The 25,033-nt window shown below is 36.7% G+C and overlaps 1 protein-coding gene across 1 annotated transcript; it reads right to left on the bottom strand.

Annotated features, from left to right (window-relative positions):
- Nucleotides 1-637: 637 nt before the first annotated feature.
- On the bottom strand, nucleotides 638-871 carry LOC123459552 (SS18-like protein 2). Its single transcript, XM_045146491.1, is given in 1 exon segment — nucleotides 638-871. A coding segment is annotated over 1 exon segment (234 nt).
- Nucleotides 872-25,033: the final 24,162 nt, after the last annotated feature.

Raw genomic sequence — 25,033 nt, 5'->3', positions numbered from 1 at the left:
CTTCCTGACATGACCCAAATGGAGACATTTGTCACCTTCTTGCCTAAGATACCAAAACCCAGCTTTCAATGCATCTTTACATCTACCAGTTTACAAGAAATGTGGGTGGCAGTGGGACATATTTAATATTACAAGGATCTAATTGAATGAATGTAGGACATGAGAAATTATAGGACAAATGACTTACTTGTTTTTTCCAACAAGTGGCCAAATAATAATAATAATAATAATGATGATGATGATGATAATGAAGTGTTAAGTATTGTTAAATTGATGTGAACAACATGTAATGTAGTGGCATTGTTTTGATCCCAACTCAGACTAATAAACAGACATTTTGTGGTATTGAAGAAATCTGGCCATCACTTATTATCACATGATATTTGATAATAAGTAGAATTACTGTTAATTGTTGACTGATAATGGTACTGGTGCCACATACCTAAATTCCTTACAGTTTTCTTGAGGGATTTGCTCAATTCCTTAATGTTTACATTGAGAAGACAGTGAGCCCATAGTTTTCTTCACACTTCAACACAATATTCACTCATACTTCAAATAGCTGAGCTGGTAACAATTCTGTCTCACAGAAGATGGATTTACATTCAGTCATTCCTCATGTTGGCCACCTGGAAGATTATTCTGGTGCTTTTGAAGAAATGGCTGTGTTGCTATCTGTGATGGTTGCTAAATAAATGAGATTTCTATGCAGCATGTGCTGATACTGCAGGCACTCATTTAGTAGGCTCTTGTTCTGATACTCCATGATACAGTGGATCAGCTGGTCATTCTCCTCCAGGAGCCGCTGGACAATGTCCTGATTGATCTACGCCATGCCTCACAGCCAGGAAAGTGCAAAGATGACCGACATGGTGAGGATCCAGGCTGCAACCCCTAGCTTGGAATTTTTCTGTCATTGAGGAGAGTTGTTGTATGGCTGCGGACATATTCTAAAGGATACATTAACCTTGTTACAGCATTTTCCATTTTTTAAAATATTTACAATTAATTCCTGAAATGTCAAGTAAAAGGACTCTCAAATATAAAAACAAATATGTATAGCCATACATGCATGGACTGCATATTGCATATATGCATGTATTTGAATTTTTGATGTGTAATATTCATTTACATTGGTGCACAGGTGTTATATGTGTAAAAGCAACTTTCCAGAAGTCTTTTGTTTGTTTGTTTGCTTTTTGTTTTTTCCAGGTATGTCTCGCTCTTTAGCCCAGGCTGATGTGGATGGAACTCACTATGTAATGTCAGGATGGCTTCCAACTTGCAGCAGTCCTACTACCTCTGCCTCCTAAATGCTGAGATTACTCAAAAGTCTTTTTTAAAAAATGATATATATTTATTTTCAAGCATACACAGAGAGAGATTGAGAATGAAAGAGAGAGGGAGAGACAGAAGGAGAGGGAATGGATATGCTAGGACCCCCAGCAACTGCAAACGAACTCCAGATTCATGCTTCACTTTGTGCAATCTGGCTTTATATGGATATTGGGGAATTAAACTCAGGTCATCAGGTTTTGCAAGCAAGCATCTTTAATTGTTGGGCCATCTGCTCAGCTCCTCAAAAGGTTTTTTTTTTTTTTTTTTTTTTTTTTTTGGTTTTTCGAGGTAGGGTCTCACTCTAGCCTAGGCTGACCTGGAATTCACTATGGAGTCTCAGGGTGGCCTTGAACTCATGGCAATCCTCCTACCTCTGCCTCCCGAGTGCTGGGATTAAAGGCGTGCGCCACCACGCCTGGCCTCAAAAGTTTTTAATGATAAGAACTGGCAATTTGAATCTATGAAACCTTAGTAATGAAAATGCATTAGGATGCTTTGTAGATTAAATATGTGCACTTTTCATTCATCTATGCACTGCTCTTATGAATAAAAAACATAAGCTATTCCTTATAGTAATTAAGGAAATATATACAATCTGTTGCAAAATTCCTGTAACACCTCTAATAATTATATATGTCATTAAAAATGTAGCTTTAAGAGCTTATATAATTTGTAAACATTCCTCCATTTCATATGTAGGTCTAAATGTCTATCTTGAGAGCCAAATACTTTCTGTTTATCTTATTTCTTCCAAATTATAAGTTTGTTACTTTTAGAGTTTGAAGCAAACAGAGAATTTTAGTCCAGTGTTGACATTTTTGATAACTTTCAAGAAAACTACAGATTACATTTCTCAATCTCTTTCACTTTCTCTCCCTATATATGTGTATAGTTTCTTCATCATGTTATATAGCCATTAACACCATTCCTAAGAACTCTGCTTTCGAGGAATAATTACCGTTCTCAAAGGCCTCACCTGCCAATTTATGACATTTGTAAATGATACAGCCATTCAGTCCATTGCATAGGCTGAAGTTGAATTATGCATTTACATATCATTTTTTCCAAATTATGTTCAATAAAGTTCTGCCTTAATTTTTCCATTAAAATATAAAGATATGTACAAAATTCTGCAAGTTCTGGCAACTTGCTAGAATGAATCTCATCCAACTGCCAATGGACATCTACATCTCCTTGTCTGTAAATCTCTAGAAGGCTGTCCAAGAAGGAAATTGTTTCCAGTTTTAATAGGGATGCTTCTGATTTTCTTTATTAAAACTGCTGTGATTATCTTCAGTCACCTAGTTTAACTATATTTATCTTGGTTGTCATTATGCCTATTCCATTAAAAAAAAAAAAGATTTTTTTTTTTTTTTTTTTGAGGCAGGGTCTCATTCCAGCCCTGATAGCAGAACAGACTCTTGTAGCCCAGACTGGCCTGAAACTCGAAATCTCCTTACCACATCCTCTAGAGTGCCAGGATTATCGGTGCCACCCACCACACTCAGATTTGATTCTTTGTGTGGCAAAAAAAAAAAAAACTAACCCACAAAACAAACAAATAAAAATCCTGTTTAAATCAAAGGATTAAAATAGAGAGATCATAATAGGTAAGTACCTATTGCTGAGATACAGTAGGCTAAGATCACAGGGAATCAGAATACCATGTTGAAACCAAAAGGGAAAACTTGCTCCCCCCTGGCTAACCCTCATAGTGCTTGAAAGTCCTATGAGAGCCACTGTAGGACAATGGTCACCAACAGCATGAATAAGCTGGGGACCCTGCAGACTATGAAATCAATCATCGAGATAGGAAGCACATTATTTCTAAAATTTTATTTATTTTATTATTTATTTATTTGAGAGAACAAGAGAGGGAGGGCAGGAGGGAGGGAGGGAGGGAGGGAGGGAGGGGGGGGGAGAAAGAGAGAGAGAATGAGCATGCCAGGGCATCCAGCCACCTCAAACGAACTCCAGATGCATGTGCACCTTGTACATCTGGCTAACATGGGTCCTGAGGAATAAAACCTAGGTCCTTTTGGCTTTGAAGACAAGAGCCTTAACCGCTAAGCCATCCCTCCAACCCAAGAAGTACAATCTTGTGCAATATTGGCACACAGCCTCTGTGGATAACCAATTGTTCTCTGATTAGACATGAGACCCATTCAGTGGGAAAGAACTCATATCTGGTACTGAGAACCAAGTTCTATTTCCATGGTCAGGAAATTCATAGACTTCAGAGGGAAGCCCCTACTATTCTGTGGAGAAGAAGAGTGGGTTTGCATACCAAAAATTCTCTCAAACAATTATGAATATCCCCTTTAACCCAAGCTGCTCTCACTTTTGGTTGGAGAGTCTGGGTTGGAGAGTCTGTCTTATTTTACATATGGCAGAGGAAATGGAAGAGAACCAAGATCCATCAATAATAAGAACAAAGCTGGTTGTGGTGGTGCACTCCTTTAATCCCAGCACTGGGGAGGCAGAGGTAGGAGGATTGTCATGAGTTCGAAGCCACTCTGAGACTCCATAGTGAGTTTCAGGTCAGCCTGGGCTAGAGTGAGACCCTGCCTCAAAAAAAAAACAAAATAAATAAATAAATAACCCAAGAACATAACCAACTGCCCAGCACAAGACATGCTACCTCTACCACATCTGCCGGGGCATAGGGGAAATTGTAGAGGAAGCAGGGACATTAATACTGTACTTGCAGCTAGCCTGACAACCAGCTTTAGGGTGGTGGTGACAGACATGGTGGTCAATCAAAACCTATCAAAGCAGAAATCCAGAGGCTACCAAAACCTCAACACTAAACTGACTGCCAGCAGCCTGCCAAAGCTCAAGGAGTGGACAGATTATTAGAGTAACAAAGTAGGTAGGAATAAGGTGAGGCAAGCCCGCCCCCTAACTCACAGGGACTGACTGAGGCCTTCATGACCTCACAGTGAATACTATAACCCCACTGAAGAGGGCCCCCAGGGAAATGGGAGAAGGTGTGAGGTGATAAAAGAGTATAATTTCTTATATAAGATAAATATTTTTTTAAAAGTTAATAAGAAATAGTTCCCACTAGGACACACCTCTATATGGAAAGTTGAATTACAGATGAGCTTTATTGAGGTATATTGGAAAATGTGAGGTGCAGTAAAACAAAATCACTCCTATAGGGAAATCACAAAACTACTTTTTGCCTTTACTTCATATCATATATAGAATTGTTATTTGTATATTAAAGGTAAATTTGAAAGATTATATTCCATGCAGTTCTAAGAAACAGTTTTGCTTCAGTGCTGAGGTGTTGGGGGCCTCTGAGGCTCTGGCTCTCTGATTTGGTAGGAGTTGATTTTTCTCTGCGTTGATCTCCTTCCCCATTGTGCTGGTATCCAGTTCACAGGAAAACATCACCCTTGCTTATTTCGCCAGTTGTCCTTAGTTTCAGTTGGGCCCCTTCTGAGGTATGTTGGGGCAGCTCTCTTCTTAGGATCTGCATCTATCTGGAAAAGAGAAGCAGATTCTCCAACGGAGAGTGAGTTAGCACCCAGAAAATTGAGATAACACTTACTTTTTTGATAGACAGTTTGATAGGTGTAGGCCCTCTTATACCCCGTGATTGATGGTAGCTTGATATTGTAGAGTGGGATTGTGTTTGGGTATGGTTCTGACTTGTTTCCCAGCTCCAGCTAAGGGTCTAGTACCACTTAGTGGATCAGTTAGCCAAATCAAGAGCAATTGATTCCTCACCATGGCTGTGTACCACTATTGCACTTGTATGGGTATCACATCCGGTTAATTGTTGCTACTTAGGTTAAACAATGTGTTGCTTGGACAGATCTTGGTCACTTCCCCCAGTCGCCTATGTAGCGCCTTCTGGCACTAGACACGCTGACTGTCTGGGGACTGACTCTGTCCTGGCTTCCAGCCATGTCATTCCATTTTACGTGTCAGCTGCATATGGAGTCTTCAGCAATAGGGTCTTACCACTGGCCTTTGGTGGAGAGGGTAGGATCAAGACTGACCTAAATCTCCTACATCTTCCCTCCCTCCCTCTCCCCCCTCCCCTCTATCTCTCTTCTCTCTAACTCTTGTATATTAGTTATCTTTTTCCTCAATTTCTTAGTGGACACTGACCTGTAACCCCCACTTCCAGCTTGGGCCTACAATCCACAATGAGCTTTTGATCAAAGAAACCTACAAGGTTTCCCAAAACAATGACAGACTTCTGTCAGAGTAATTGATGACCCACCTAAGAAACAGTTTTAAAGAATATGCTTGTAATTCATGATTATAAATTAGTAAAACATTGCTTACACAAAACTTAACCTGGAGCTGGGCATGGTGGCACACACCTTTAATCCCAGAACTTGGGAGGGAGAGGTAGGAGGATTGCTGTGAGATCAAGACCACCCTGAGATTACATAGTGAATTCTAGGTCAGCCTAGACTAGAATGAGACCCTACCTTGAAAAACAAACAAACAAATAGACAGAAAAAAAAAAAAAACAAACTTAACCTAACACCAAGAGGTTATTGATTTGACTACTTCAAATAAGGAATTCTTTCCTTTAAAAAAAATCTAGCATAAATTCAGTGATAGATACTAACTTAAAGAGGATAACTAGAAATATGCAATGGACAAAAAGTTAATACATACTTTGAAAAAATCTCCCTGGAAAACAAACACCACTGAAAAAGCTTTAAAAAACCTTTATATTAATGGGAAAGTGAATAGGCAGTAAGTGTAGGGAAAAATTTTCACACTATTAGTAATGTCAGATTAAATTTAAGTTCTTCATATTTTGCATTCCACCTTCATAGTTGTATTCCATATTTTGTAATCATCATTTGCCTGGTGGCTGAAGCCAAAGTAAACAAATACATTTTAAACAAATCATTCTTAGTATAATCTCACATGGTCCTTATAACCAAGTGGTTATCCAGCCATGTGGCTTTTGCTTTTCCTTCTGCTTCACCATTTTGGAACAAAGGTATTTATTATTACTATCAGTATTATTATTTGGTGCTATGGACTGAACCCAATCCCTTGTATTTGCTAAGCAAGCATTCTACCATTGAGCTAAGTCCTCAACCTGGAACAAGATATTTCCAAGAACCTTTGTGTTTCATTTCCTATATGACAAAGGTGAATTTATTTTAGTCCAGAGGATAAACTGAGAAGTATCTTAAACACTAATATTCCTTGAATTAGAGTACACAAATACAATGAAAATTAAGTAAAAAAATGAGATTTTTACCTATATAGCTATTTCTTTAAAAGTTATTTTTTGTGGTATGTTCCAATATGTTCTGAGTATAGTAAGTGATATACAAAATTTTAGTGTGTTCTTATAATTATTCAATATATCCTGGTAGGCACTAAATATTGGGAATTAAAAAGCTCAGTTGTTTATGATTCAAACCTTAAGAATACTACATAATCTCTTTAATTTATTATTTTCATTCTTGGTTTTGAGGTTCTTGTAACCTTTCCTTGTGTCGACCCAGCTGGGCTGAGATAAGGGGAGAATCCCCCCTTACACCCACATGGGCTCTTTACCCCTTCCTCATGGCAGGAGCTCTGTGTTTTTGTTTTCCTTCCTCTCTAACCCTTTTCACATTTCTTCCCTGCCCCCCAGGTGGACTCTCAGAGCATATGGGTGCATCTATTTTCCTTCTCTTAATTTTGTACTTCCCTAAACAAATATAATAATTTAATAAAAATATGTTATTTCCAAATAGAATTAATGGACAACAATGTTTCAAAAACATCAGAAATAAGTTGTTATGAGACAAACTAGATATCATAACCAAACTTGTGTTACATGCATTAAAAGACAGTGTCAAAGTAAGAAAATTATTAAGGAATAATTACTTCATGTTTCCTAGCATATAGTATGAAAATAGTTATTAGCTATTGTGATGGTTATTTTTGATTGTCAGCTTAATGGGATCTAGAATCACCATGGAAACACACTTACAGGTGTGTCTATGATGGTGTTTTGGAAAGATTTAACTGAAAAAGACTCATCCTAAATGCAATGTTCCATAAGATGTATTCTAGACCAAATAAAAAGGACAGAGTGCAACAAGCCTAATGACTCCTCACTCTGCTTGCCATCTGCATGTGAAATGTGACCAGGCACCTCATACTTCTACTGCCATGGCTTCCTTAACAATGTGGGCTACAACCTCAAATTGGAAGCCAAAGTAAACTCTTCCTTCAAGTCATCTTTGTCATATATTTTGTCACAGCAATGAGATATTAAATACAAAAAATTGGTTTTGAGAAGTGTGCTTGCTGCTGTGGTAAACTTCACCATGTAGGCCATTTGCCTTTGGAATTGGTTTGCAAGAGAATGTGCAAGAGTTTGGAACAGTGGGATAGAAAAGCTTTAGAATACTCTAAGTAGAGCCTTGTTGATCATTCTGATGGAAGTTCAGAAGAAATGAGTGCAAGATAAATGAGGACTATGGAGTCCTATCTCATGAGTTTCAGAGAGCAATAAGGACTTTATTGAGACCATTAGTGTTATATTCTAACAAAGATTCTGCCTGCATTTTGTCTGTGTCCTGAGAATCTGAGTGAGACTAAATTCAACATTAGTGGGCTTATTTGTTCAATGGAGCAAATTTCAGAAAAAAATAGCATTCAGGTTCTGTCATGTTCCCATTCATTGTTCTGATACAGAGAGAGAGAGTGCAAACAGTAAAGCAAAACAGTTTGAAAAAAATGTTCCCAACTAATAATGGTCACTATGCCATTCAGTAGGGAAAGTAATGACTCTAAATTTGCATATAAGGCTACTGGGGAATCAGGTGTAATTGTTAAAGAGATTAGCCCCATGTAGTGGTTTGAGTGTAAATGTATGTCCCTCATTGCCAGAGATCTTGATTAAGATTAAGTTTCCTACTTAAGTCTTCAGCAGGGAGAGCCTTGCTGATGGAGGGTGTGACCTGGGGGACAATATTGAGACTAGCCCTAGTAAGTGTATAGAGACCCAGCTTGAGTTCTGGCTGTGGGTTGTGCCTTTTTGCTGTGGATATATGAAGTGAGCCTAGTTCTTCTATGAAGTTACGAAGTTTCCCCTGGAATGGGTAAGCTGGAAATACACTCTTTTCTGCCATAAGCTGCTTCTGCAACACCCCACTAAAATGAAACTCAGTGCTATACTCTGGGACAATAGGTAAAATCTTCTTAGGTTCCATTTTGTGAAAACACATATTCATTTGAAATGTGATAACCTGTAAAGAGAATGATATTGAAGGGTGTTCCACTTACTTTAAAAGCCAGAACAAACACCCAGCCAGAAGTAGTTTATGGGAGAAAAAGGCTTAATTCAGGTTTAAAGAATCCAGAGGAAACACCCTCAATGGTGGAAGAATCTGGGTTTCTTCAGCATCCACAGCAGAGAAACAACTGTCAGCAGCAGCCAGCATCAACAGCCAGCAAATACAAAAGCTAGAGCTCAAATTGCCTCTCTCTACACAACTTAGTAGACTGGAATAAAGATCCACCCCTAGCTATGTACCATTTCCCCAATAGGACTCTGCCTGCTGGAGATTTAAATTGCAAGCTCAATTTTATTCAAAGTTCCTAATGCTATGGGGAACATATATTCCCATTAAAACCACCACAAAGAGTGTCTTTTTCTCAAAAAACAACCTTGGAAGTGTCTTCCAAGGGTCAATAGACAGAGGAAAATGCATATGTAGTCTAAGGGTCTCAGACTACATCTTGGCTGGCCACAGAAATTGAAAGTTTTTTTTTCACATGGTACTAATTTTTCACATATGAAAGATATAATAATGAGGGGTCAAGATGGCTTATGCCAAGTTTCCTGAAAACCAGTAATGCTAGGAAGTATGCAGCATGGTCAGAGACCTTGAGAAGGCACTGTGTAGCTTAGGTTTCAGTGGAGACCCCAGTATATTAGAGATGCCAGGACCATGGTGCAGCCACCCAGCCAAGGTGTGGCCATAGAATGGAGCCAGCCTAAGAGAAAGTTTAAATGTGCTTAAAGTGGTAGACCTGGAAAGGCAAGATTCCTTAGCCTTTTGGAGCCCAAATGATTCCATCACAAGCCTCAGATGACAGACATGAAGCTGTAGAACTTAATGTTTGTTCTATTGCATTTTGATTTTGATTTGGTCTAATATTTACTTGTGACACCCCAATTCCTTTCTTTTGGAATGAGAATATTTATTCTATATGATGATACATTGCAATATGTAGCATGCATTTTTATTTTATTTTATTTATTTATTTTATTTTTAGGCTTATAGTTAAGATATTGCCATAAGTCTTTGGACTTTTGAATAGTTTTGGGATTTTGAAAGTCTTCTGGGCCTGTTAGAGATGTAAATACATCTTTCATCGTGAGATGAACATGAGAGTTTAGGGATCAAAGGTGGAGGGCTATGATTAAGGTGATATGGTTATGAAGTTGACAAGGGATGGATTTATATTTGTTAATCTTGTCAACTTGGTACAATTTAGGATCATTATAACAATGCGCTTCTGGGTGTATACTTGGGGGTTTCCAGAATGTTTTACCTTAAGCATGAAGAATCACCATACATGTGGGCAACATCATTGCATGGGCTAGTGTGACAGTCTTAATATAAAGACTGTGGATACAATGTGATCAGCTTCCTCACACTCCTGCTGCTCTGACTCCTGCCACATAATGGCTACACCCTAGAACTGAGAGCCCAAATGAACCCTTCCTTTCTTAGTTTGCTTTTATCAGATATTTTGTGACAGATATGTGAAAAGTCACTCATGTGTCTATTGCAATGGCTGATGTCCATTGTCCAGTTGACTCCATTTGGAATATCCTAACAGTCACATGTCTGTGTGTGTATTTGAGGGAGTTTATAGAGAGGTTTAGTAAAGGAGAAAGACCCACAGTGAATGTGAGAGGCGTCAATCCATGGACTGGGGTCCTGTACTGAATAAAAAGGGAAAAGCAGGGGAAGCCCCCTGACCATCAACTTTGAGATCTGCTTCCAGACTACAGACAGGAGCCAGCCTCCATGCTCACACTGCTGTCTTCCCCACCTCCATACGGAGCCAGAATACACCCTTCTGTGCTTATAGTATTTTTGCTATTCATTGTTACATAGTTTGTAATGGCAAAGAGAAAAAAGTAACTCATACAGATATAAAATTTTATTGTTTGTTTTATCTTACTGATTACTTCTGATAACTGTGAGATCAATTTGAAAAATTTAGGATTATCTTTTTGCTTAGACACATATTTACGTATGTGTTTTACTTCATATATAAATGAAGAAGGGGCATGTTTGCTTCTGTCAAGCATAAGAGGACTTCCAAGTTAACTTGAAAATCCCAAAAGGTAATAAATATAGTTATATCTATGTGCTTCATAACATTTTCTGAGAAGAAGAAAAGCACTTTCATGCTTTTAATATGGCACATCAGTAATCCTAATAATTCTAAGACTTGAAAATATCTGACTGTGAAGTTGGTTATGTGCTCAAGCAGAAATCTATAATCAAAAATATTCTGAATCCACTTTCAAAATGATTTTAGTATTATTGATTCACATATTGAGGTTTTTCAAAAAATGTACAATAATTCAATCTACAAACTTCCTTTCACTTAACAGAAATTGTCACAGTTTTACTAACCAATGTCTTTCTTTAAAAAACAACAACAACAACAATATTTATATGTGAGTGAGGAGACACAAAGAAAGACAGAGACACACACAGAGGGAATCTTAATGGGTGGAACTCTGAGGCATAGAGACAAACTCTCGGTGCATTTGGCTTTACATGGTTACTGGGGAATTGAACTCAGGTGGTCAGGCTTTGCAAGCAAACACTTTTAACTTCTGAGCCATCTCTCCAGCACCCCCATATCTTTTGTAATGAAATTAATTCCTATGAATTGTTCTTCTGAAACTATCTGTGGCATAGAGTCAAGAATATGAAGCACCCAAGGCATAATAACTTGGCAGCCAGTCTTTGTTTTCCATACTCATACACACATGCACCCTCAGTTCTCCCCAGCCTAGTCCACATTATGAAACGAGCCACCCTTGCTTCTTGCGTTCCAAGGCAAGGGAGTCTTGTTTGGATTTGAGATCAGAGGCTTTAGGATTTCTATGTCTTTCTAAAGCAGGTTACAGCTCCCAGAGTCCCACACCTCCTCAGAGTGCTGTGTCTCCTGCAGTTCCACTCTCTTAGATTCTGGCACCACTCTGTCCAAGGAGCTGTGAACTTTTCCATGGCAATTACTCCTAGCTTTAGTGTAATACTCTTATTTCTTCCAGTTTCTGTAATCTGACCCAAACTTTGGAAATAGTCCTTTATTAAACTACTTAATATTAATCACTTTGGAGAGGGAATCTGTTTCCTGTGAGAAGATTGACTGATTCGACAGAGACAGTGACTAGTGATACTAATACTTGTATGTATACTTTAATCTTTATTGTATTTTACTTGATACATTTGAAATATTTCATAGAATAAAATGATATGCTTGAAATTTTATCTGCTTTCATTCCTCTAGTTGGATGTTTTCTTGATTTAAATAATTCCAAATGTACAAATGAAAATTTAGGCTTTGACAAAAAGAAATCTAAAAAGTTGCTGAAATGTTTAAAATTAATGTTTAAAGTGACTCAATACCATTAAACATATCTTTATAATTTTATTTACTCATGAATAAAATGACTGACTACTGGTGTTTGCTCCTCCGGAAAATTGAGGCATCAGTATCACCTGTCATGTCCCTAAAATGTTCTTTGTTCATCCTCAAGTTTCTTGCCAAGTTAGAAACACTAAGAGTAGATCATGACCAGAATATCAAAATTAACCTCTCACAAATATTCAGGAACTTTGAATCTATAGATAATGCATACATCTTAGGTATTCCCTGGAATGCTGGCCACACAAGGACAGAATAAGCTAGGCTATTGATGTTTTATTTATGTAGTAAAAACTTTAAATTCTCTCTCCCTATAGTAAGTAGAGAATTAGAAAGGGGAAACTTTAGAAAGTATAAGTGCTTTTGATGTATTCCACTGCTGCCACTGGATCTTAGGTCAGTTTTATGATCAGCCATTCACACTTAACTGATGCACATTTTCTCTGTCTTCTCCCTCTCATTCTAATGAAGTATATCTCAAATGCTATTTGTAGTTATTTTCTTTGGGATTTTGAGAGTCTACTCCACTATCCTTGAATAGGTACACTGTGGACTTCCAATTGATAATATTGATGATACCATTTTTTTATTGAAGGTGTTTAATATCCATTGTAGAGATGTAGACCTATGTATACATGTATGGAATTGTTCTGGTAGAAAATATATATTCCCCAAACTCAGAAGAATGGAATTAACATGAAATGTCACCTAAACAGATTATTAAAAGTTAGGAAGGGTACCAATAGATGGATCCCATAAAATGGTTAGTCAAAGCTGAGGAAACATTAGCAATAGGTTTTAATAGGGATGCATAGAGTATGCCTTAGCAATTACAAGACTATAATATGATGGAATGAGAAGAGTATAGGATTATATGCATGTTGGATGAGATAAAGTAAGATCAAATAGTAGAAGGTCTTAATTTCCAAAAAAGAGGATTCAGGGCAGAATAGAGGGCTCAGCTGTTGAGTCATTTGTCTGCAAAACCTAATGGCTTGGGTTTGATTCTCCAGTACCCATGTAAAGCCAGACGCACAAAGTGGCACATGTAGCTGGAGTTCATGTGCAGCAGCTTGAGGCCCTGGTGTACTCATTCTCTGTCTGTCCATCTGTCTCTGCTTGCAAATATATTAATAAAATATTTTTAAATAAGAAATTAGTATTTCAGAGGAGCAAAATCAAAGCTCTTTAAGCTAGTGACTGATGGAGAATCCTAAGTAGATATAGACATCATGATCATATGTATATTTAAGATTATACAGGAAAGGAAATGAAGCTGTAGGTAGGAATTCCAGGAAAGAAATAGACCAATGGTTTATTTAAAAGACAAAGGGTCTGAAACTGTACAGTTATATTAGTGGTCAAAAGTGCTTGCCACTAAAGCATGATGGCTTGTGAGATCATGAGACTGCCCAAAGTCTAGTCCCCAGAATACAGTGTGAAAATCTGGGTGTGGTCATCCACATCTGAAACCCAGGGGATAAAAATGAGAGACCAAAAACAGCTACTTTGGGTTGAGGCAGAAACCCCTTCTTAAGGAAGTAGACTTATATAACAATAATAATTAATATAGCAATAATTAAGGTTTATGTACATGTACATATGTATACCATACATATCACACACATGTGCACATGCACACAGACACCCACGCCCACATAGAATATGAACCCATTATAAACATGAGACCTCAAAAACACTGCAGACCATTGCCAAAGCACTTGATTACTCACCAGAAGTAGTTGATGTGATCCTACTGCTAAAGACACCACAGGCTGTGGCCACAAGACATTAAAAAGTCTAGCTGGACCTGAGATGGAAGCCAGCTCCCTGATAGCTGTTATATTGCTTGACAGTGCTATGCAAGTACCTAGAGCATAGTCTCCAACAGTGTGAACAAGCAGTAGACAATGCAAGGTACAAAATCAACCTGTCAGACAAGATGTATGCACCAATGCAATAGTGGCACAGAAGTTATGGAGGTGATCACCTGTTACCTGACTAGATATGAGGCCTGTTCACTGAGAAGGAGTTCATTCCTGGTACTGAGAACCATGTCAAAAGCCTGTGGCTTGAAAGGTCATAGACCCTATGGGAAAACTTACACTTTTCTCTTGCTAAATGGTGAGGTTATGTCATTCAAAATGTCTTCTAATTATATATTGCCTTTTAATGATGTTGCTCTCATTCTTGTTTAGATTCCACAATCAAAAACCATACCTCCAAAGGGACAGTATATTTTATTTCAGAGGAGGTGCCTGTATTATAAAGAAGTTAAGGAACGTGGGAAAATAATAGAAGTTCTTAAAAAGTAATTAAGCTGAATACATAGCACTTGCCTAACATACATAAGGCCCCAGCTACTGAATTAAAAACAAAAGTCTCACATCTCCATCCACCCCTGTAGCTATGGTATTTGTAATGTAACTGCAGCAATAGAAAGGGTTGAAATAGTTTCCCTATTTATTGTTACTTACCTTAGCCAGTAGACATGGCAGGTATATTAATATACCAGCTTGTATACAGAATTCAACAGACTCATACATATGTACATAGATAGATAGATAGCTACCTAGATAGATAGATAGATAGATAGATAGATAGATAGATAGATGACTTATTTTTTAGTCTTGCTGTCAGCATATGAACAAGCTTATTTAGCCATCATGTTGGATGAAAATAAATACAACTTAGTCACTTCTATAGCCTCACTGTTCAAAGAACTATCCTTAGTAAGCCAGTCCCTGGACAACTACCCAGGTGAAGATAGGAATTACAATTAATAGTTATTGTACAAATGACATTTTTAATATTTATATTATGTCTCTTGCTACTGCATTTGGGTGCTTGTCTGGCTTCATGTGGGTGGCTGGGGAATTGAACTTGGGCTGGCTGGCTTTGCAAGCAAGCCCCTTTAGCCACTGTATCATCTGCTGCGGCCCCACAGAGTCATTTCGAGGTAGTTTATTGTATATTGGGAAATAATTGATGCAGAAAGAAGCACTGGCAGTATCAGCTATAATTGAGTGATATTAAAAGGTAAGCTATTAGAGTTCTATAAGCCCTTAAAGAATTGCTAGGAGATGGGAAGTTAATATTTGTGCATACATATCTTTTTGAAGAAAAGAACACAATTGGAAAATTTGGACTATATATAATAAATAAATATACATTTTATATATGTATAGAATAAATATATATATTCCAAATTTTCTGTGTTCTTTTACATATATACATATAAATATATTTACATATATTTATATATTTGCCTAATTTTCTACATGAATTGTGTTCCTCCAATTTTAGGGAGATGAGAACAATTTAATGAAAAGTGAGGAAGAACAGGCCAATGGAAAACAGACTGGGGACCACATTGAGTCTGAGAAGAAGCCCAAAAGAAATAGTCTTGAAAATTTAAGTTGCACAAGAGAGCTATTTCTTAAAATGAATTTACTTAGGAGTTTTACGGAAGTCAATTCTGATTACTTAATTCTGCTTGCTATATGTGTAGAATTGCTTCATTTATAATGAGTAAATGATGCATGTTCAATGTTGAACTTCTCATAGTCAGTGTTTATTTAAAGAAGAACGAAGTACAGACTTTTCAAGTGGGATTTATTTTAGGGAAATATGAGATATCAAAAAAAAAAAAAAGCTTAAGAAAACAATACCCTCTCTTCATTTCAGACTTAACATCCATGTTGTAAAGTTGATGGGAAGGTTCCTAATTCCTTTACATAGAATGACAAACTATCTCTGTTATGGAGGAGGGGTGTGGTGCAGGTGAGCATGGGGGCAAAGGTACATTTACTCAACAAGGAAAACAATGGATCTTTATTAGTCTTTTAGGATTTCTTTCTCTAACCAAGAGTCAAGAAAATCAATTGGACTTAGTACCTTTACTCAGAGAACAGTAATGTCAATGCAAAATTGTTGAGAAAATCAAATGAAAAGAGTGTAGATGAAAATGCAATGAAAATATAATCCCTACACAAATGAAAAGGACTTGCTCAAGCTAAAGGCAACATTATTTAAGATAACTTTTATTAAAATTGATTTTTAAATGATTTAAGGAGTAAGCCTCATATTATTTAAAAATATCTGATTTTGTGTCAAAATTAATCTGAAACATTGGTCAAAGGAGATTAAATAATACCCTGGGTGTTACACATTCTAAAGTTTATTGATATACTCTTTCCATTTCACATACAGAATAATCATTAAAGAAAATGAAATACAGCTACTTCTAACTTGCTGAGCCCTACATATCTTAACATTTCTATCACACAGTGCTTCTAAACTCTTCTCATCACGTTTTGATCCACTTGAAAATAAGTCCCTCATAATGAGGATTATTTGCTCTGTTGGTCTTCATAGATATAGGTGAAGTAGACAACTAGTTGACATACGTTTGACTATTGATATGTTGTTATTCCTGCTCCCTCAAGCAGGGAGACAGCCCAATTTACCCTAACTTTTATCTAGGATTTCAGAGCTCCCCTTTAAAATAGCAAAAATATAATTAAATAAAGGAAGTTTAGAATTTAAACCTCAAGGTGATGACATAAAGAGGTAGGGCCACTGAGAGGTGAAAAGGTCATTAGGACTATATTCTTATGGATGGGGTTAATGGTATTAATTATGGAAAAAGCTTTAGAGAACTGCCTGGTCCTTCCTTCCTTTCCAACTAGTGAGGCATGTGAAGACATGATATCCACATCCCTTTCACATTTTCTACTATGCGAGTATGAATATATATACATACATGTATGTATTCATGTATATATAATATATGTAATTTGTTTATTTCTTTTAAAAATAAGGTTATACTGAAGGAGGGGATAATAATAGGATAATAATATAGGCATGTAATAGTGAGTTACTGTTGCTGAACCTTTCTGGTTTCTATGTTCACTCTACTCCCATTTCATTATCTTGATCTGCATAACTTCACAGACTCATTGACTTTTAGAGACAATGTAAAAGTGATGACTCCCAAAGTCAGTACTAAAGGGAAACATTGCTTGTCTCTGTTTAAAAAAAAAATACAGTTTTTGAAAGGAAAGTTAAGACTTTTCCTAGAGATGTATCTAATTGTTTGGCAATAATTTCTGGTCTTTCAAAAATAGGACTAATTATCATAACGAAGGCAGGGAAGCTTAGGTGGTAATTTGTAATTTTTAGCAGGTTTTTATTTGCAGCATTTTAGAGTTGTTACAGCAGGAGGTAAAGTACAAAATCATGTTTATTTGAAGAAAAGATATTTTAAATGCTGTATTATGGAATCATTGAAGTAGAGTTCAGAAGCAATGAATATATCTGTTTTTTTGTTTCTATTACTTAAACTTCCTATGTGTTTCATATAATGGTAATTTGAGTCTTGCTTTCTCATATCTTCTTAAATATCATGCTTTAAGTTGGTATTCACTAACAGCTAGTCTGATTCTACACTGGTCAATATAGTAGCCACGAGCTAATTGTGGCATTTGAATTCTTTTTTTTTTTTAATATTATATACTTATTTATTTATTTGAGAGAGAGAGAGAGAGACAGAGAGGCAGAGAGAGACAGAGAGAGGGAGAATGGGTGTGCCAGGGCCTCTAGCCACTGCAAATGAACTCCAGACACATGTGCCACCTTGTGCATCTGGCTTATGTGGGTCCTGGGGAATTGAAAAGAGGTCCTTTTGCTTTGCAGGCAAGCACCTTAATTGCTAAACCATCTCTCCAGCCCATCTCTTGAATTCTTAAAACACAGCTAGTTTTAAATAAGCTATGGGTAAAATTCATACTGAGGTTAATAGCTAGTCAAAAGTAAGTAAGTTATCATATAGTTTTTTATAGGCCTTTCATGTACTGGATTACATAAAGTACATTGATAGAATTATTTGTTTTATTATGTTATGGTGGCTATAAGAATATTAAAAAGTATATATATGACTTGTCATGTAGTTTTACTGAACAGTACAGTGTAATAAGTATAAGATAAGTGGGATTATTTATTTCCTTTAGAGCACTATTTTTATATTAATGTGGTGTTTGATTCACTGATATATTTTTTAAATCACTCTGCTTATGTTTGTATTTAACTTCTCATGAGTTCCAAGTGCACAAACCTGCCCTGCAATTAAATTTTTACCTTAAAAATATATATATTTCAGTTTCTTGCAAAAAATGTTTATTCAAAAGTCACTATAAATAAAATTAATCTTATCACTTGAAGTTAATTGAAGAAAAGCAAACTAAGGAAAAAGAAGAACAAATATCATTTTGAGATAAAATGCTTATGGCAATCAATTAGTCATTAGCACAAACTTTAATACATTGCAGGCATTAAAATATAATTATTGTCCTCTTATGGTAGAGTAGGACAAAATATTGTAATCACTCATGATTAGAAACTTCAGTTTTTATAAATCTTTAAATCTTTATAAATCTGCTCATGTACAGTAAAACATAGTAACCGAGAAATCCCAGTGAGTTGATAAAAATCAGGACCCTTGATCAATCTATTGCTATTGTCTTCAATTATCCCAGGGAGGACCCTGTGTGTTTGACATTTGCCTTTTATGTCTGAAACAATGACAATGCAAATATCAGCACAAAGATCTTCCACATATTTGGTACAGTATTTCAAAAATCAAAGGTAAGACTTTTCAACAACATTGAATGACCTAAAACATAAAAATATAAATATTGGATTAATAAAAAACCATAGTTCTGAGCCCAGGGTTCCCAGTTTCCTGCCTTCTGGTTCCTGGGGACCTGGTTCCCTGCTGCTGGTATGGGGCAGCTGGGACTGTGCATATGATGTGGGTAGGCCTGGGCACCCAGTTCCATTTCTGGTGGCTTTTTGGGGTGAAGAATAAGCCCAGTTTCCTGATGGGGGTGGAGTGGACCATCGGATAACCACACAAGATGTGTTGTGGTAGCTTCACAGAAAGGGATCTGTCTGCAATCATCTCAACCCCAAACTTCATAACCATAGTGATTGAGATTCAAATTCCCAAGTGGGATCCCTGCTATCCCTCACCCTGCCTCCTACCAATTGCTACAAGTAAGTCTACTACCAAGGACCAAGAAATGAGTACCAGAGTCAATAGGACCCTCCCTGGTCATTGGCTTGGCCAGGCACTGCAGGGCCCCACCCAGAATTCCTAGGAGAGTGACTACACAGGAAGACTGGCTCAGCCACAAGAACACCCTGTCAAATTCTGCAAATACACAACCCTCTTATTCCTACGTCAAGCAAACCTGAGAAAGGCAACCAACACATATTCCACAAGTGATACTAATTGCCACAGTCCCTGCAAAACAAGGTAACAACCTCAAGATAGGCAAAAGCCAGCACGAAACAAAGAATTCAAGATACCAAGCTAAAATATCCCCATCTAGGTCACCTAGCCCCAGATGAAAGCCTCCATTGCAAATATAAAAGAAACCCCAACCTTAGAACCCCAAAATGAAGCTATGACACATATATTCAACAAAAGTAAAGAGGCTATGAATAAAAAGTTGGAAGAAGTAGTTGAGAACTGAAATAGAAAATTCACAAAAGATTATTAAGCAAGGTTGAATGTAGGAAGTCAACAACAATGAAACACCTTAAAGAATGAAGTCAATACATGGCTGAAGGAAATTGAAACAAATAAATAAAAGGAACTCAATGTAATTCTTGAAAAATTAAAGATAATCAAAATGTACTTAAAAAAAGGAAAAAGGAAATGTAGGAGAAACAATGATTTTAATAGGCAGTAGAATAAAATTAATGAAGGTATAATGAAATGCAAGAATGAACTCCAAGAAACAACTAGAAAATCTAACCAAGAAAAGAAATTGGATTTCCACAAAGAGATGGTGTTACAGTCAACTTTACATTGTTGGGATCAATCTCTGGATCAGACACAGTTATGGGAGGAAAGGAATTTATTTGAAGCTTACAGACCTAGGGGAAGTTTTATAATGGCAGAAGAAGTTGGGCCCCTTTCATAGGTCCATGCAGAGAGAAATATCACTATCAGCACCATAAGTGAGCATATTCCAGGAACCCCAGGTAGAGCTCAGACACTCTATATATCTTTAGGCTGGAATTTCAGATGTGCCCCCAAACACCCCTTAGGGCTGGACCCTAGGAATCACCCATAGTGGCATTGCCTCCAGCCAGGCAGCTGTAAATCTAATAAGTTATATGTTTTAATAATCTCCTGAATCTATTGGAGGGCATCCATTTAAATTATCACATTTTGCCTCTAAACCCCAGTAGCTCCATAACCATCTTATATTGTAAATTGTATTTAGTTCAAATTTAAAGCTCCCTTTAAAGGTCTTTACCAATTTAAGATTGTTTTAAAATCCCAGGTCTCATCTGAGATTTAAGACATCTAAGTCCTGTAAAATCAAAACAAATCATAGATTTTTAACATAGAAAAGCCCAAGATAACATTTTCAACTATTATAAGGCATAACAAAGACAGACTGGATAATGCAAACTTAATAACCATGAAGCAAACATCAAATATATATAGTATAAGTCTGATATACTTAACCAATGACTGACAGTTTCCAGATTTAAATTTTTTTCCCCAACAGCTGGGCTGAGTAGCCAGGGAAAACTTCCATCTTGGGCCAACAATGCTCCACAGTAGCCCTTGTACAGTCTTGGTGTATCTAAGCATCCTTGGATCTCCATTGTAAATCAGAGTCTGTCTTTCAGTGGCTTTATTGACCTATCAGGTCATCATGCCGTCTCTTTTGTTGAATGTTAACAGTGGCTCCTAGAACTATGTATTTTATGATCCACTCCACATATTTTTTTATGTTTTGAAACCAATATCAGGTGTGGAGGACACAACCATTGTAGCAGACAGCTTCAGGTTCACTGAGATGAACTTTTAGACCAGAAATAGTTATAGAGGAAGGGATATTTATTGAAGCTTATAGATTCAGGGGAAGTTCAAGAATGGCAGAAGAAACTGGCTTGCCTTCACAGGACTAAGCACACAGCACAGCACACTTCAGGAACTCCAGCTAGGCACACTTTATCTTTAGATTTTAATATCTTTAGATTGTAATCTAAAACCCGCCACCATACCTTAAGATCCACCCAATGACATTGCCTCCAGCCAGGTGGCTACAGATGCAAACTACAAACAAATAAAAAAAAAACCTGAATATATTGGGGGCCATCTATTCAAACCATCACAACCATGATATTAGTTTAGGAACAAAATAAATTCTTACATTGAAGAGCAGGGTCTTTTTTTTTTTTTTTCAGTCAACCCCTTTTTAAAGTGTTTGCATTTTAATCATTTAGTATTGTTTTAGACATCCTTTTTAATGTTAAGTAAAGCAGATTGTTAATGAGTTTGACAATAGCAGTTTCAGTAACAGAACCAGTCTTTGTGTCAGTAACTTTAAAATTGTTTGAATGTTTTCAATTTTAAATTTTATACCACACAGGTCTATAACTTTAGCCAAGCATATCAGTTCATTATAAATTTAGCCTTAATCAAACTTTCTGGGCATAAACAGTAGAACACAGACAGCCCTTATATCAGTAGCCAATTTCCAACAAAGTTTGCAGTCAGATTTTCTTTCTCTTAAAAAGTTTATAAGCAGGGCTGGAGAGATGGCTTAGCGGCTAAGTGCTTGCCTGTGAAGCCTAAGAACCCCGGTTCAAGGCTCGGTTCCCCAGGTCCCACGTTAGCCAGATGCACAAGGGGGCGCACACATCTGGAGTTCGTTTGCAGAGGCTGGAAGCCCTGGCGCACCCATTCTCTCTCTCTCCCTCTATTTGTCTTTCTTTCTGTGTCTGTCACTCTCAAATAAATAAATAAAAAAAAAATTTAAAAAAAGTTTTTAAGCAAAGTCTCCAAACATATTTTTTTCTCTTCTTAGCATTTTCAAACTCTCATCAGAACAGTCCATAAACCTTGGCTTACCATTCTGGAAGGCATCTTCAGCTATAACTATTAAGTCCTTGTCCATTTCTCCAATACAAAAGCTTCTAAGAACCCAAATCCACATTGTCAGATTCATCATGCATGTGGTAGTTTGATTCAGGTGTCCCCTATTAACTTACATGTTCTGAATGGTAGGTCCCTAGCTGTTGGCAAATTGTGAATTGGAGCTTCCTGGAGGTGACGTATTGTTAGGGGCAGGCTTATGGGTGTTATAACCAGCTTATTCTTGCCAGTGTGTTCCACAATCTCCTGATGCTATTGTCCATCTGATGTTGGACAGCCTCTGCTCACACCATTAATTTCCCTTGCCATCATGGAGCTTCTGCTTGAGTCTGTAAGCCAAAATAAAGCATTTCCTTCCATAAAGTGTTTTTGGTCAGGTTTTTTGTGCCAGTGATGTGAAGCTGACTACAACAACAAAACAACATCCCACTCCTGGTACGAATTCTGTAATAGTCAGCTTTACATTGCTGGGATGATCAGGAACAGTTATGTGAAGAAGGAATTTATTTGAAGCTTATAGATCCAGGGGAAGTTCTGTAATGGCAGAGGAAGCTAGCCCCTTTCATAGATCCATGCATAGAGAAATATCACTATCAGCATCATAAGCAGGAATACACCAGGAGTCCCAGACAAAAGTCAGACACTCTGCATACCTTTAGGACCATAGGGTCTACCCCACAGTGACATCTTTTCCAGCCACGCAGCTGGAAATCTAATAAGTTACATGTTTTAATAAACTCCTGAATCTACTGGGGGACATCCATTCAAACTACCTCAGAGGAAAATGCTGAAAATAATGTAATAGGCAGCAATAATGAAATAACTCCTTTAAAAACCTCTCAGGAAAACATCAAGAGAGTAAACAATATGTGGGATAGACTCTCAGAACATGAAGATAAGCAAAGGAAATAAGCCAGCAGTCCAGAAACAATGATAAATACAAAAATATATACACAGAATATGAGGAAAATTTGAAACACTTTGAGGAGATGAACTATTTGGATCACTGGCATATAAGAAGGGGAAGAAATACAGAACAAAGGCATAGAGAACCTTTTAAACAAAAATATCAAAGAAAAATTTTCTAACATCAGAAAAGAGAGCCCCATCAAAGTATAAGTGTTTCTCAGAAAACCAAACAGGCAGGACCAGAAAAGGAATTCCTCATGTCACATTCTCTCAACCCTGAAAACAAAGATGTTCTCAATGTTACAAGAAAGAAACAATTTGTTACATACAACGGTAAATCTATTAGAATTACCTCTGATTTTTGAACAGAAACTCTAAAGGCCAGTAGGGGTTGGAATAGAGTGTTGCTACCAACCCAAAATACTATACCCAACATATAATCATAATCAAAGGTGAAAGAAAAATTTTCCATGGAAAATGTCAGCTATATGATTATATGAGCACTGAACCAAAACTACAGAGAATACTGCATAGAATAACCCAGACTAAAGAGACTCACACTCATGCCCAAGAGTCAACAAGAAAGGAAAATAACAACTATGAGTGTAACAAATGAGAAAATTTATAAAGTTCAATTAAATACCAAACTCTACAAAGTCTCCAGTTTGACAAGGATTAACTTGCACCTCACAGTTATAACTCTAAATATGAATAATCTCAATGCCCTAATTAAAAAAAAAAAAACAAACAGGCTTAAATACTGGATCAGAAAAATGGCCCATCCATTTTCGGTATACAGGGAACCCATAGTTTTTTTTTCGTTTTTTTTTTTTTAAAGGTAGGGTCTTGCTCTAGCTCAGACTGACCTAGAATTCACTCTTTAGTCTCAGGCTAGCCTTGAACTAATAGCAGTACTCCTACCACAGCCTTCCAGGTGCTGGGATTAAAGGTGTATGTCACCATGTTGGGTTAAATACACTTTTTAATATAGATTGACACTACTTGAAAGGATGAAAAAGATTTTCTAAGGTAATGGAGTGAAAAACAAGCAGTGTGGCTATACTGATATCTGACAAAATGGACTTCAAACTAAAAGTAGTCAACCGAGATAAGAAGGTTACTTCATACTCATCAAAGAAACAATACAATAGGAGGATATTTCAATTATAAACCTACATGCTTCAAACACAGGAGTACAAAATCTTATAAAGCAAATTTTGTTGAACAATAAAGCAGAAATAATCCCCAACACAATTATAATAAGAGACTTTCATACTACACTATCATCATTAGACATCATCTAAGCAGAAAATTGACTGTGAAATAAGGGAGTTAAAAAATACATAGATCAACTGGACTTAACAGATATCTAAAGAATATCACAGCCTAGTTCTGCAGAATACACATTCTTCTCAGTAGCTCATGGAACCTTCTCTAAAATAGATCATACATTGGTACATAAAACTTGTCTCAACAACTTTGGGAAATTCAGCAGAATTCCATGCAGTAAACTGGTCTACAATGCAATAAATCCAGACATCAAAAAGGGAAACAACAGAAAATTCACCTATACTTGGAAATTGAACAATTCAGTATTAAGTAATGCATGAATAATAGAAGAAATCAAAATGAAAAGCAAAAATATTCTGGAGCTGAATGATAATGAAAACTCAACATATCAAAACTTATGAAACATGATGAGAGCAGTCATAAGAGGGAAGTTTATAACACTACATGCTTTCAGTACAAAAACAGAGCGATCTCAAGTCAACAGCTTAACCATCCAGCTGAAGGCATTGGAAAACTAGAACAATTAAAACAATAGTATCAGACATTAGAAAACAATCAAGATCAGAGCAGAAATCAATGAACTGGAAATAAAAGAAAAACAATTTTAAAAATTGATGAATCAAAGAGCTAGTTCTTTGAAAAAGTTAACAAATTTGATAATCCCCTAGCCAATTTTATCAAAATAAAAAATGAGGTGGCTCAAGTCATCAAGATCAAAAACAAAAAGGGAGATGTAACAACAGGCCCTAATGAAATCAGAGGAATCATCAGGACATATTTCAAAGATATAAACTCTACAAAATTGGAAAACCTACAAGAAATTGGTGAATTCCTTAACTTGTACCACTTACTAAAACTAGA

Source organism: Jaculus jaculus, chromosome 1, assembly GCF_020740685.1.
Source record: "Jaculus jaculus isolate mJacJac1 chromosome 1, mJacJac1.mat.Y.cur, whole genome shotgun sequence".
NCBI lineage: Eukaryota > Metazoa > Chordata > Mammalia > Rodentia > Dipodidae > Jaculus > Jaculus jaculus.
Note: the sequence above shows the minus strand (reverse complement) of the source record. Positions and strands in the feature narration are given on the sequence as shown.